The 14,149-nt window shown below is 32.0% G+C and overlaps 1 protein-coding gene across 1 annotated transcript in view; it reads right to left on the minus strand.

Annotated features, from left to right (window-relative positions):
• LOC147074831 (serine proteinase stubble-like) overlaps positions 1-8,659 on the minus strand; it is a 30,908-nt gene extending 22,249 nt beyond the window's left edge. The window contains exons 1-2 of the mRNA XM_085942951.1: positions 8,554-8,659; positions 647-817 (exon numbers count right to left, since the gene is read on the minus strand). Coding sequence (XP_085799077.1) covers positions 647-817; position 8,554 — 172 coding nt within the window. The 5' untranslated portion in view covers positions 8,555-8,659. The remainder of the gene's footprint in view (positions 1-646; positions 818-8,553) is intronic.
• Between the last annotated feature and the right edge of the window lie 5,490 nt (positions 8,660-14,149).

Consider the following 14,149-nt stretch of genomic DNA (forward strand, 5'->3'; position numbering starts at 1 on the left):
TAAAGTTTTGAAAATTACTTAATCCAACAACAACGATAAACAGAACAAAGATGGCGGATGTTGGTGGTATGAACTTGTCATCTAGTGGTATATATCAATTAAATAAAGGCAAAAAAAAAGACTCTATGAAGCCTAGAAGTATAAAAGTCTATGTTTTCTATATTCATAATAATATATTATTATCAATAAATAAAAAATATTATTTTCATGTAAAAATATTTGGTTATAGGTACATTTTTCTTCATTCCTCAAATTTATTGAAACGTGGCCCTTATCGTTGTTCGGGAGTGCCTTCAATTATATATTATTTAATCAGTAAAATAATTCATAATTTGTATTATACGTACATCCTGATGAAAATAAAATAATTGTTTCAAAATGTCTTTGACTTCTGTCATATTTCCAATAAAAATGTTTTTTTTTTATATTGGCAGAGAAGGGCGGCAATTTTCGACAAGGCGGTAGCTACCTTTGGCGTGTCAATGAATTGTTATGCATTCATTTGCTTACCAACAATGTGAATTATTACTTACGTACTCTACATACTATTTCATAGTATTTCCAAGTATTTTCATTAGTCGAATTTTGTATTTATTCTTTATTTCCATATGGCATTGATGATAATAATAATGTAGTAGGTACTTACTGACGTTGTGTAGGGCAGGTGGTGCTGGTCTTATGGCATCTCTGTCGACACAGCAAGCCCAGATCATACCTCCAGAGCAGAGGTCCATCGGTCTTCCACCTCCCAATACGCAGGATATGCTTAGCCCGCATTCAAACCTGGATCCTTTGTAGCGACAGCTTTGCGGGATCACTGAAAAGAACAGAAATTATATGGTAAGATACTAATATATTTTAATTAGTTATTTTAACAATTAAAATCTTAACTTAAATACATCACGTGAAACAAAGGTAGGTAATAAGGGATGGAACACTGGAAGAAATACCAATAGGCCGAAGAACTTTACGCCAAACGCAAAACAAATGCTATTGCAAATAATTGTACATATAGATTTTAAATATAATATTTCATATGTAAATTCAGTGATTTTCCGTACAGGTTAGCAGACCATACGTTGCTTAGAGGGGCACGATATAAATGGCGGTAAATGTAGGAACGAATACAATCGACTTTAGAAAGGACGTAACCCTCATTTTTTCAAAATAGGTTTTATTAGATAATAGTGTTGTCATCATCATCATCACCATCAGCCTGAATCTATCTACTGCTGGATGAAGACCTTTTCAAGCTACATTCACTTCTCTCGGTCATGTGCGTTATATTGCCACGTACCTACTTCCGCGGAACTTTATCATTTCATCGATCCAGCGGCCTCTAGGTCTACCTTGCGATATGCGTCTTGGATGACTAAATTTGTCTCTTTTTCAAGCTATGTGTCCAGCCCATATCTATTTGAGGCTTTTAATGAACTCTATCACATCGAAAACTCTTGTCTATGCGCGTCCTTTCGCGTTATGTCCAGCATGCACCTCTCCATACCGCGTTGTGCTACTCTAAGTTTCTGGATTTCTCTTTTACTTAGGGTCCATGTTTCACACACATATTTTTGTACATAACTAAATACATGTTGTATCCAAAGGATGTAAGCTGCAAGCGCCAATTTATTATCAAAATTTAGCTCGCAATTAAACGAAGATTGAGAAAAATGACCTAACCATCATATTCATGGGTTTTTCTTTAATTAACTCATTAATAATATCAAATTAGGGATATAAAAACAAAATTATTAATTATCATGCACTTCACGCTTATGTCTGTTTTGTATTTTAACTTTTAAATCATAATAAAAACGTTTTTGTGCCTCCTGTAAATTTCATTTGTGTGGATTACGCCCTTTTTCTTTCTACAGTCGAAATATTACAACATTTTAAAACTGTTGCGGGTTTCCATTAAACCGTCTCTTCGTTAGAAAGTGACATCTGAATTTTAAAAATATTGAGAGCATAAAAAATCCTCCCAACCTATCCTGTTTTTGTTTTGTAATAATAGCAAATGGTGGTTTATCTCATATGAAAATTTTCCACAATGAAGCCTCCAAACCTGTCAAGTTTTTAATCCTTCACGTCATCAGTGAATGATGTGTCATTTTTTTTGCCAAAAATAAATAAATAGGTAATAACATAGGTCCCTAACAAATTTAGATAAAATTTTAGACTATACATGGAAGGGACGATATTCTAAGTCTGACTAAGGGTGGCACTTTGCTCACTGCGTAGATTTTCCACTTCACAACTTTGTACTCCGGTTCTAGGATAAAAATCATGTAATACATTCTAAAAATATTTTTCTTATGTACCTACATATATTATTACCACCCACGATGGCCGCGTGGCTTAAGCGCTGGTCTATAGTGTCGAGGGTCCCAGGTTCGAATCCTGGGTCTGGCAAGTACACATATTGTTTTCAATTTGTATATGAGTCAGGGTATGGACCATAGATGTATTAAAAGTAGAGATAAGCAACGATTTGCCTTCCTCATACAACTGAATGAAGCATGCCGACAACAGCCGATAACTCACGAGAAATGGCGACGCGATAAAAAAAAATGCAGACCATCACGGAGGATTTACTTTGATCTTTATAACGTACCCATATAATATAATGTTAACGTGGAAATTTTGCCGCAAATTGATTACCAACCTGCCTCACCATACTTTTTCACCATACTTGCTGGCTTCACCATACTTTCTTATACAATGCCGCCCCTAGGTATGGACCTAATAGGTTGAGCAAGTGGCTGACATCCATTTCTCGTAAAAATAAAATCTGTTAATACAAACCTCTACTCTGTGGAGGCCCATATGATCCTATTAGGATCGGACATGGTCGAAAGAAAGACATATATTATGTATTTATTTAAATACAAGTAAATATCATTTGATCTAATTTTATGCGAGGTAATCAGGCAAAGAGGCGTATCAGTGTAGTAAAAAGTGCAAATAAAGCGTATATATTTATAACATTTGGTTAAAATCATATACTATATTAATTCCTGAAAAACTATCGTTTTAAGTTCATTAAATTGTTTGTCTTGTTCATTAAGACGTTTAATTTTCGACAATCGAATTTTCATAGCAATTACAATATGTCATCACTTGTTTTGATTATTACAGCATTTGAATGCATGAATATTGCTGGTAGGGAATCCAATCCCGAGCCAAAATTCTGATCCCGGGATTTCGGGATTACAATTTGACAATCCCGGGATCCCGGGACTGGTCCCGGGATTGGCATTTTTTTCCATTGTTAATATAAAAAATTTATATTCACAAATAACATTGATAAAATCGGTCAAAAATAAATCTAGTATAATTTATACTATTTAAAACATTTATTGTTAATATTGTATATCTACGTTCAATCTTGGAAATACATAATTTTAATGGAGTAAATAATATTGTAATATAAATAATAATGTGAATTTAATATGAGATTGCTGTTTCTGATATTAAAGACTTAATGAATGGATTAGCGAGATTTTAAATAGTAAAGCAAATAATCATGGCGTACTTTTGGCCTTTCCGTTTCATAAATCTAATTAGTCAGCCAAATATGAAACTGCCGTAAAACGTATGAGATCATGGTGGAATTACTTTGTTAAAAGTGCGAAGCATTGTTTTTTTCAATCCTTCTCATTTTTAATAATGTATGTGAAAAAATAAAATAAATCGGCAACTTACACATGAGTATAAATCAAACTTCATTCAAACTCAGTTTATTTCTAATGTAGTTATTTTTTATTATAAGTATTTTTTCTGTTATATTTTTGCTTTTATTTTATGTTCCATAAAAATTGATAAAAAAATCAATCCCGAAATCCCGGGATTATGTTTATCAATCCCGGGATTCATAGGTATCGAAAATAGCTCGGGATCCCGGGATCCCGGGATTCGGGATCCCGGGATTGGAATCCCTAATTGCTGGTAAATATACGACACAGCGCATTTTCAAGTAGATATACTGCGACAACTCTGTTAGTCAGTAACCCATACTCATTATGTAATATAAAAAATATTTTTCATAACGTACTCTAGTGTTGCTACTGAGACATGCTATATTTTTATTTAATGAGCTGGCTGTTTAAAGAAAAACTGAGAAGTCTACGTACGGAAAAAATCTGATGTACAAGATAAAAATAACTTCTTATACACAACGTTTTTAAATTTTCTGTTGAATTATTATGCTCAATATGCTCAAGCTTGTACTTGATATGAAGTAAATAAAAAACAAAAAAATATACAATACTGAAATGTCATTTTGATTTCCATAGTAACGCACGTGTATATTAATAAGTTAGTTGCTACGACCACCCCATTGGCAACCAATAATAGTCTTTTACTTTTTACGGATTTTTCTGAAATAACTTTCTATACAAAACAGAATTAACTGAAAATGAAGTCAATTCTGCTTAAAGATGGCTAAAAGTATTAAAATAATGCATTGGCATCATGTTCTGCTGTATTCTAAAAGTGTCAAATGTCTAGCTAGTCGGGAAGGTTAGTTAAAAATCAATTACAAGATTTGTACTCGACAAACAACTACCGGACAAACAAGAATACGAGCTAATAAAAACGTTGTAAAAAATACGTACCTACTTATTCTATGTGTAAATTTACACAACACGTTATGGTGGTAACGTCCAAAGCCCATTTACATCATACGTAAAGAAATTTCATTTTGCTCAAATATACGGTTTGAAATGGCCTTATTATTTTAATTTGAAATAATAGACCAAACCATTTACGTTTAAAATACAAAAACGTTATTTATCACAATTAATATTCTTATGCACTTATTGGTATGATAAAATAAACGATTCAAATATATTGTAATACATTATATTATCAATAACATCTCAAGTAGACAAATCACAAATGAAAGCGCATCTATCTAATTATGTATACGGATTAAATAATGCATGAGTGCATCTATTCTATACACAAGACTACTATCGGCGGTTAACGAGGCTAGTTTATCATATGTTTGTATCAATGACATTAATATGGACGAAGCATCTAGAAAATAAAATGACACTCACTTTGTGTCGGGTCTGCCGGATGGCGAAATTCATATTTTAATATCAGTATCCTACGCTCAAGTGAACATTCTGCTTGCAAGCGGTCTGGCGACACCGCTGGGTCTGCCCATACAAAATTTCTGACTGTCAGGTTTCGACTCCACCGTTATTATTGTGTTACAAAATGCCAATGTGCCTAGTTAAAAATTGTAAAAAAAATCTACTAAACACTCCAAGAAAGATGGGATATCACTTTTCATGTGTTAATATTATTTATTATTTATAAAATGCCATTTTAAGATAATGTTTATTCAATGCAATTGAATGACAGGAACCATTGGACAGTCGCCTGTGATGCGCTGGGATCACTTGCGTCTAATCTCCGAGAAGTCATAAGTAACCGAGAATCTGTTTCTAACGCAATGAGTCATGACACTAATACGCCATTACAATAAAGGTTATATTACTATAAATTCTCGAAGCTTGTATCGCATAATGGAAATGGATACGTCATACGGTCACGTGACATCTACCTATACATCTGTGAATGACTTTCATGCACAATTTCTCGTGCGCGCCGGTATGAAGTGAGTTGTTCATTTAATATGTCATTGGTTTGTATTGAAGTATTATAAGTGTTATAATAAGTTAGCCATCTAAACAGTAAAAAACAGTCTCGCTCTAAAATTTAGCACAACCAAAAGAGGTGCCGTTAAAACATAGCACTTATTGTAACAATTACAACTAACTTATTGTAATTGTTACAATTAGTAGTAATAGTAATAATAAGCTAAAATACACTGAATAAATACCCTTCATTATACCTCGCAGAACCATGGGGAAGTCTAATGTACAACATCAAACTGCCCTTAACCTTGGTGATAGGTAGAGGGGCGTGCTATAAACACTAAGTCGCTTGCCAGTTAAATGTAATAAGGAAAAATGGTTCTGGTAGAAAACACTAACTCAATTAGTAGTTATTTCCAGGCAACATTTTGTAATTTTTCGTTTAGTTTCTTTGCCCAAAACTGTTTATAAACAAATGTATAATATATTTTTTTAAACTAGTATGTTTTTCCAGATGGTAAAATTTGAAATAATGAATATTTTGGTATTAGTTAACTAATTTTTTATATTATTACTTAGATTATTACTACGTTCATTATCAATTTTATTGGTTGCAATAATATTTGGCTCTACGTGCTTTATATGATTTAATTTTTTTCGGAAATCATTGCACACTTTCGATCCACCGGATGTTACACCAACAATACTGTGCCTCGTAAAGTTATTATCAAAAAAAAGTTGCAAATAATAAAAAAAAACAATATTCTCTTGAATTTGTTCCGCGAACTAAAATAATATCAAATGTTGCCAGGAGGGAGCCGCGTTGCAAAATATTCTCTTTTGTTCTCTAATGGCAGACGACTCAAAAGTGATAGCGATATTAAAATGATTGCCACATCTACCGAACTGAAATAAGACAGTGTGCGGCGATGTTTACCTGCTGAAATAACTTCTATTGTTGACGATTTGCAACGCTATTTACTTAACATAGAGGTTTCAAAATGGAGTTGAACTACGTCGCGAGGATGTGATTATTGTCTTTGGAAATTAAAACGGAATGTATTTATCAAGCAAGAACACTTCCTGTTTGTGACAGCACAGCTGAAAATATTTTTGTGAAATTTTGCTTTAAAATAATTAAATCTAGATTTATGATTGAGTTCTGAGTCCAAACTGGCTTCTTGTATTCAAACGAAAACTGTTGACAGCTACACTCAACGATTTTTTTTCTATCGGCATCTCTAGAATGACATATATTAATTTGTTTACATAACCTATATTCATATTTCTCGGTCTTTTGCATGATTATTTTTTTTTAGATAGTTTTATTGATTTTATATAATATAATATAATATTATTGGAATGTTATTGTAAATTATGTTTTTTGTTTCATTTTTTGCTGTATGTTATTTTAATAATTTTAGAATATTTGTTTAGTGTCCTTAATGATGTACCTAGTAAGAAATAATATCCAAACTCATTAATGTTAAACATACATCATTTTTGAAAAACACTTTCTGAGAGAGTATAATTATAACCAATAGATAAAATCTTTTTTTTGAAAAAAGTAAGCCACCCCGACGGGGAATCGAACCTTGTATCTCCCGGGTTTAAGCCTTATCCGTCGCATTTACCAATATGCTACGCAGTGACATACTAATTGTGACAAATTTTAACTATTGGTCAATTTTAATATCTACTCATTAGCGCTCTTTCCAAATCAAGCTACTTTGGCAATCGATTTTTTTAATACCTATAACTTCTATATACTCTCTCATAAAGTGTTTTTCAAAATTATGTATGTTCAATAATTAGAATGATACATTCTTAAATCTTGTGAATTATTCGAATCGAATGAAAGAAATAGTTAATTATCATTAATGTTAATTTAATTGTTAGTGACAAAGCGCTACTGGACGGATAATGCGATGTATTAGTAGATTATTTGTGCCGCCTTTATGAGTTTGTTGTGGTAAATACCTGTTTTATTATTCAATTGAAAATGTCTCTTTTTGAGGCGGACAAAACCGGTCCAAATTTATTAAATAAAAAAGTGGAATAAGTACAAAAAAATGCATTTTATTAATATAAATCAATAATACAATGCAATTCCACCATATATTGACAATTAACACAATAAAACAAATTAAAAATAGTTATCAATGTATTACTTTTGGTTTCATTCATATAATAGATGAGGAAATATCTATCGACAAGTATTTATAGATAAATTTTATATTGAAATGTTTGTTTTGATACGACAATATGTCAACTGCATGAAATATCAAATTAGTTTTGCATAACCACTAAAGAGATATCTAATAAGAGATATATATCTCCAAATGTGACAATAATTGTGCTTATTTACGAAGCCATTTAATCAAAAATAAGCTTCATCGCTGAGGATGAGTTTTTCATGAAATAATGGGTCTGTTTTAAGTTGCTTTAAAGCCCAATCAACAAAATTTCAACGCAACCAAATGGTCATTCGGTTTAAGGTCCCATGTTATCTGTATTCTATACACCTTTAAATACAAATCTTAAAAAAACATGTTGGATTTTCATTCATACTTTGATTCACAACATCGATATTTTCAGCAGTACGTTCACGTTTTTGATAAGTTGGATTACGATTAAACTTGAATTTTCCAACTAAAAAACGACTGTAGGTCGATTATTTTAATGAATAAACGAAACGTTGCTCGAATAAATTTGTATACGCTGTACAACTGTGTCTCTTTCCATGATGATTTGCCAAATAATACTGAATACAAATATCAATTTTGAGGAGAATCAGAAAAAAATATAGCTGCTATGATGCTTTAAAAATATATAGTACTTATATAACAAACATATACATAGATTATAATATAATATTATAACTACCTACTTAATGATTATAAAAATATATTTTGATTTAAGTATAATAAAAACAAAATCTTACTTCTCCCAAGAAGATCAATGACATTATCATCAGTCGTCCCAATGTACTGCCCGGCTTTTCTTCTTGCCAATGCTTCAAGAATAAAAATATCCTTTTCCTGCTGACTCGAAGGCCTCTGCCTGTCGACCGGATATAAGTTTCCATCGCCGTTTCCGTCGACGCTATCTCTCAGAGCGTCCAGATTAAAGCTAATCACGTCATTATCGACCCCATTTGCCGATGCGACGGGAAAACACTCAGCAATACTAAAAAATACCAGCGCTAAACACACCATCCGAAATGGAAAGTAATCCTCTGATTGTCTATGAATTTTCTTCTTGATTTTTTGTCTATTTTTTGTGTGCATACTCGAAAGAAATGCAACTATAATTGAGAGTACTTTATAATACAATGGCGTTGTTTTTAAATTATATTTTGTTCTAGTTTTCTTTTCGCGTACATCTTTGTTTATGTGATTTTTGTGTGAAAAGTTATTGCACAAAGTACATATAGCATCGTTATTATGAGCGTGCTTGATAGCATTTTCACTTTTTTCAATGCTAAATAACACACAGTCATCATTATTGCATTCTGTGTTTATCGTTTTGCAACTGACAGAATATTCTTTATTACTCGTTAAATTATCCGTTATCTTTTTATTCAATTTGGATTCTTTAAAACCATTGCAATAGAATATATCCTTGAATATACAAACAGTTTCACAGATATAATTCATGCAATCAACTTCAATATTATTATTTTTATTTTCATAGACATATGGCAACATATTATCTAATTTTCTACACATTAATCTATTCGTAATCTCCTCATTAACTGATGACATAATTGTTTCAGTTATAACTTCCATATAACTATTTTCAATTATTTTAGTCTCCATTTTCAAGGATAGTTAATATCTTTCACATATTGTAATACATCATCCTGTCAAATACACTGTAGGATGTTTCGAAAAAAACTGTTATCACCAACTTTATAATTCATTTCTGGTAGTAAGTTACTTTGACTATCATTTTCTCTACTCGAATATTATTATCAGATTTACGTAAGAAGTAGTTTAAAATTCATTATTCATTTGGGCACTGTAAATCTTTATTGTGAAATTATAGCACATAGCTCACTTTGTATTAAGTAATAACGCTTGTTATTTAACCACCATGTTAACGTGCTTTACAAAACCATTTTCATATTTATTTTTTGTTAGCACGTTTATAACTTATGAAAATTCGTCACACTTATAACTTTACTGTGGCACTATTACACATCCTTTATTTATTTTCACTGTATTATATTCTTACTCTATCACATCTTTGTACTTAAAAATACACTGTAAATAATTTGAATTAACTGTGTTTTAATATTTTATTTTTACATTTTTATACCTATTTAAAGAGTACGTATCGTTATTGAGAAAATAAAATGAAATATTGAATAACTGTTGCATTCTTTGATATATTATTAATACATTTATGTTAAATATTTAACTCAGTCAGAAGATATTTTTGGGCGATCTTTCTCTACTATATTGGCTTTTATTTTATCAAACATAATATAACCTTAAACACTGATTGATTATAGGTGATAGAATTGTAAGTAACATGTTAAGAAAATGTATTAGAGCCAACACGTTTATTTTAAATAAATTGGGTCTAAAGAAAGTGTCGGTTATTGGCTCTATCTCGGGTATTATTGTAAATACAAGCATTGGATGATGTGTCACCAAAAACAGGGCCCTAAATTCAACGGAACGCATATCCGGTTTCCAATTCGTATATTTAAAAAAAATAACTAATGCAGTTACTTAATATACTTTTTTAAGTTTAATACGAACCTTGTATTATGCCTGTGGCGCTAAGAAGGTTCACATGCTACAAGTTTAAAGACTAGATAATCCTATTTGGCTATCTGAGCTAAGTAAGTATATAAACATATCTTAGCTACATATTTTATATAAAATTACATAAATATGTTAAAATTTTCCATTTCCAGCGCTGACCGAATGATAATAGACAATAATATGTAGATATTCAAACCGAGCTTAACTCAATTTTGTCAAAAATGCACTTGGGCATTGCCGACTCAATTAAAAAGCCGATACATTCACAACGAATGGTCCTACTTTTTCCGCCCCTCCCATTATTGTCTAAGGATGACCTGTCATTGCCTGTCATTTTTCTATAAAGTGCTCATACTGACGCGTCTGTCGTGTTCACACAGTGAATGGTTTGATGTGAATAGATAAGTTACATGATAAATAATACACTAGCATTAACACACCTTCTACAAATGTAATGCATTGATCAATGCTACATATTTTTTGGAAATCTATATTACCACCGGTTTTTGTGTGAAGGACTAGTCTGACTTTGACAGCTGATGAATAACAGGAATGTATATTATTTATAATTTATTAATATATTTGATTTGAGAATTTTTTATAGTGCAATTTGAAACGAGAAAGGGCGAATCAATATGCCAAGCAATCTGGGATTTGATAGCTGAACAGTGGACCACTCGTTGCTTGTCCAAAAAAATATGCTCAGGCTTTATTAATCTAAAGATGGCGCTGACTTGGGACAAGTTGGCTCTGAGGTACAGAGTTTATTTCACAATACTAACAAGATGTTCTACCCAAGCGCTGAAATATTACAATCATTTAATTTTCTACGTTGCTATGTAACCAAATTAATGACATGCTTGAGACGCGTAAATATTATTTACTATAAACACTAAATAATTGTAGACTTATCTTTTTTGAAATTAATTGTTCCATGATAACATGTTGGGTAAAATAGGTAAATAATTTAAAGACAAATAAGTTGAACCGCCTAACACCGGAAAATACTGCCGCCCACTTATATTAAAGATCACTGGAATCACTAGTCTCACCGACATCTTTAGATTAATAAAGCCTGAGCATAACTGTTTGCACAAGCAACGAGTGGTCCACTTTTCAGCTGTTAAAATCAGATCCCAGATTGTTTGACATATTGATTCGCCCTTTCTCGATTCAAATTGAATTATGAAAAATTCTCAAATCAAATATATTAACTATCAGTGTTATTTATAAATAATATACATTCCTGTTATTCATCAGCTGCAATGTTGCCAACCGTACCATAATTATAGTATTTGTACTATAATTTTGGTCCGCGTACTATGTACGATATAAAATAGTTATAGTACGCCCAAAATACTATAATTTTGAATATCGGAAAAAATATATAAAAAGTACTATAATTTCGCAATATAAGATTTGGAAAAAAATGCTCGAAAAACGTAAAAAAAATCCATTGACTTTGGTTTAAAATGAAATTTCTTGAATTCTTCTAAAAGCATTTTTGGTCGGAAGAGGTACCTAAATAAAAAGGGGTCCCGGAGTTTCTCGAATTCTCCGTTATTTTTTTTCTAAGAAACAAAAAACTTATATATTTTCAACAGCTGATGACAACGCGTACTATATGTTTTCCTCAAATACTATAATTTTGGAGGCTCTGTACTATAATTCTACTTCGAAAAGATAGCAACACCAATCAGCTGACAAAGTCAGACTAGTCCTTCACACAAAAACCGGTGATATTATCGATTTCCAAAAAATACATTTGTAGAAAGTGTATTATTTATCATTTAACTCATCTATCCAAAACAAACCATTCCCTGTGCCAAGGCAGCTGGAAGTATCAATTTGTAATAGCATTTTAATACTCGCATTTTTATTATCAGTGTATCCATATATTATGAATAGTGTAGGAATATGTTTTCTGAAAATAGAATGGCTTGTAACGAATGAAACTGAAATCAAGTGAGTCATACGTTTGAAAAATTGATCTTCACATTCTCTTATTATACTTCTTACGCTTCTTGTGTAAATAAGCCCTGAAAAGGAAGGAAGAATACTCCAACAAGTGAAAATGACAGACGCGTCAGTATGAGCACTCTATAGATAATGACAGGCAATGACAGGTCATCCATAGACAACAGGGGGAATGGAACGACTGGCCTCCGGACAATTGGACGCCGCACTGTCGTAGACACGTGTAGACGAGGTATTTTAATCAGTTTCTATCTACTACCTAGTGGTTTAAATTCATTTTACTCTTAACATAATGTATTCTTCATCGCGGATTGAGAATTACCATGCCTTAGGCTTTATATAAAACAAAAACCCTTTTTTCGTTGGAACTTAAACATATGCACGATTAAATCATTGTTTACGTCTGCATATTTACATTCTCACCAACTATTAAATCATAATATAATCATTGAAATATAAATAATAATGTTGAATATTTTTTTTGAAAGTACCTATAAGTAGGTACCTAACGTCTATTTATTTTCGAATTCCGTGGCGTCCAGTTGTCCGGTGCCAAATCGTCCTAGACCCACAAAGGGAGGGGCGAAAAGTAGGACCACTCGTGTAATGTATCGGCTTTCTTCTTCAGTGGGCAATGCTAGTCTACATTATGCCTTGCTTAGTAAAGGAACCAAAACGGGTATTATACGGGTGTAGGATGATAAAACTAATCCATTAAATATCGGCTTTTAGTAGGCTGATGGGTTAAATATTAGTAAACAAATAATAATTTTCCCTAAGTAGCCCAAAATATCCACCGTTATTGCGTTAAAATTAGTGATAATAATATGAATGCATTATCATTTCAATATTGTACACGTGTTTATAATATTAATACAGGTAGTATAGTCTGTATAAGTAAAAATCAATAACTTGACTACCTACGATCGGTTACATGTAAATTGTAGATACGTATTACATTTCATCGTAACACAGTTCGTCGTGAGCTTTCTTATCGGAAAGAGATGACCGGAGGGGCGGCTCTAACTTAAGGGTTCGTAGGTACCATCCCAACATCGTTATCATGTCAAAAATACACGTCTAATATTTTTATCTTTACCATAATATACCTAGGTACTTAATACTTTGGACGCGGAAGACGCACACGGTGCGTAATGACCAGGCGGCCGATCGATGTAATTAACGTGCATTTTAAAGGGGGCAATTAAAATCTCATTATCTATTCAGCAGCGAAAGCGTTAATTACATGATTAAATGAACTATTTAATTAATTGTATTCATCTAAACCCGTCGCAGTTTTATAGAGATATTTATTATTATTATTATACAAATAAATAAAGCAATGATTGTAAATTATATAATGACATAATGATAATTACGCAGTATTGAAATAATTAATTTAATTAAATACGCCCTATTTCACGGTGATATCTATGATGTACAAATTAATAAACCTATGGCGTCCATTTTTCGCTGACCGGGGGTCACTCAGTCCCATCCCGTCGCCGCGGTAAAAATCTCGTTCTGATGTGAATGCATTAGCGTTAGACATATAGACACCACCTATAAAATCGTCGAGCCGCCACTGGATGACCGTATAGTATACCCACAGCCGATTTTATCAAAATTCATGAATTCAAGAATGAAAACCTAACCTTACTTAACAACTAATCCGGTATATCGGCTATTTTCAAAATTTGTTTGCCGCTGGCTTCATGTAAGTAAACCGAAATAAACCATGTTTGATTTAGACATGACTTTTATCTCAGTACTATACGACCCAAA

Source organism: Rhyacophila brunnea, unplaced genomic scaffold (genome assembly GCF_057557595.1).
Source record: "Rhyacophila brunnea isolate RB1 unplaced genomic scaffold, BYU_Rbru_1.0 scaffold_15, whole genome shotgun sequence".
NCBI classification, from domain to species: Eukaryota; Metazoa; Arthropoda; class Insecta; order Trichoptera; family Rhyacophilidae; genus Rhyacophila; species Rhyacophila brunnea.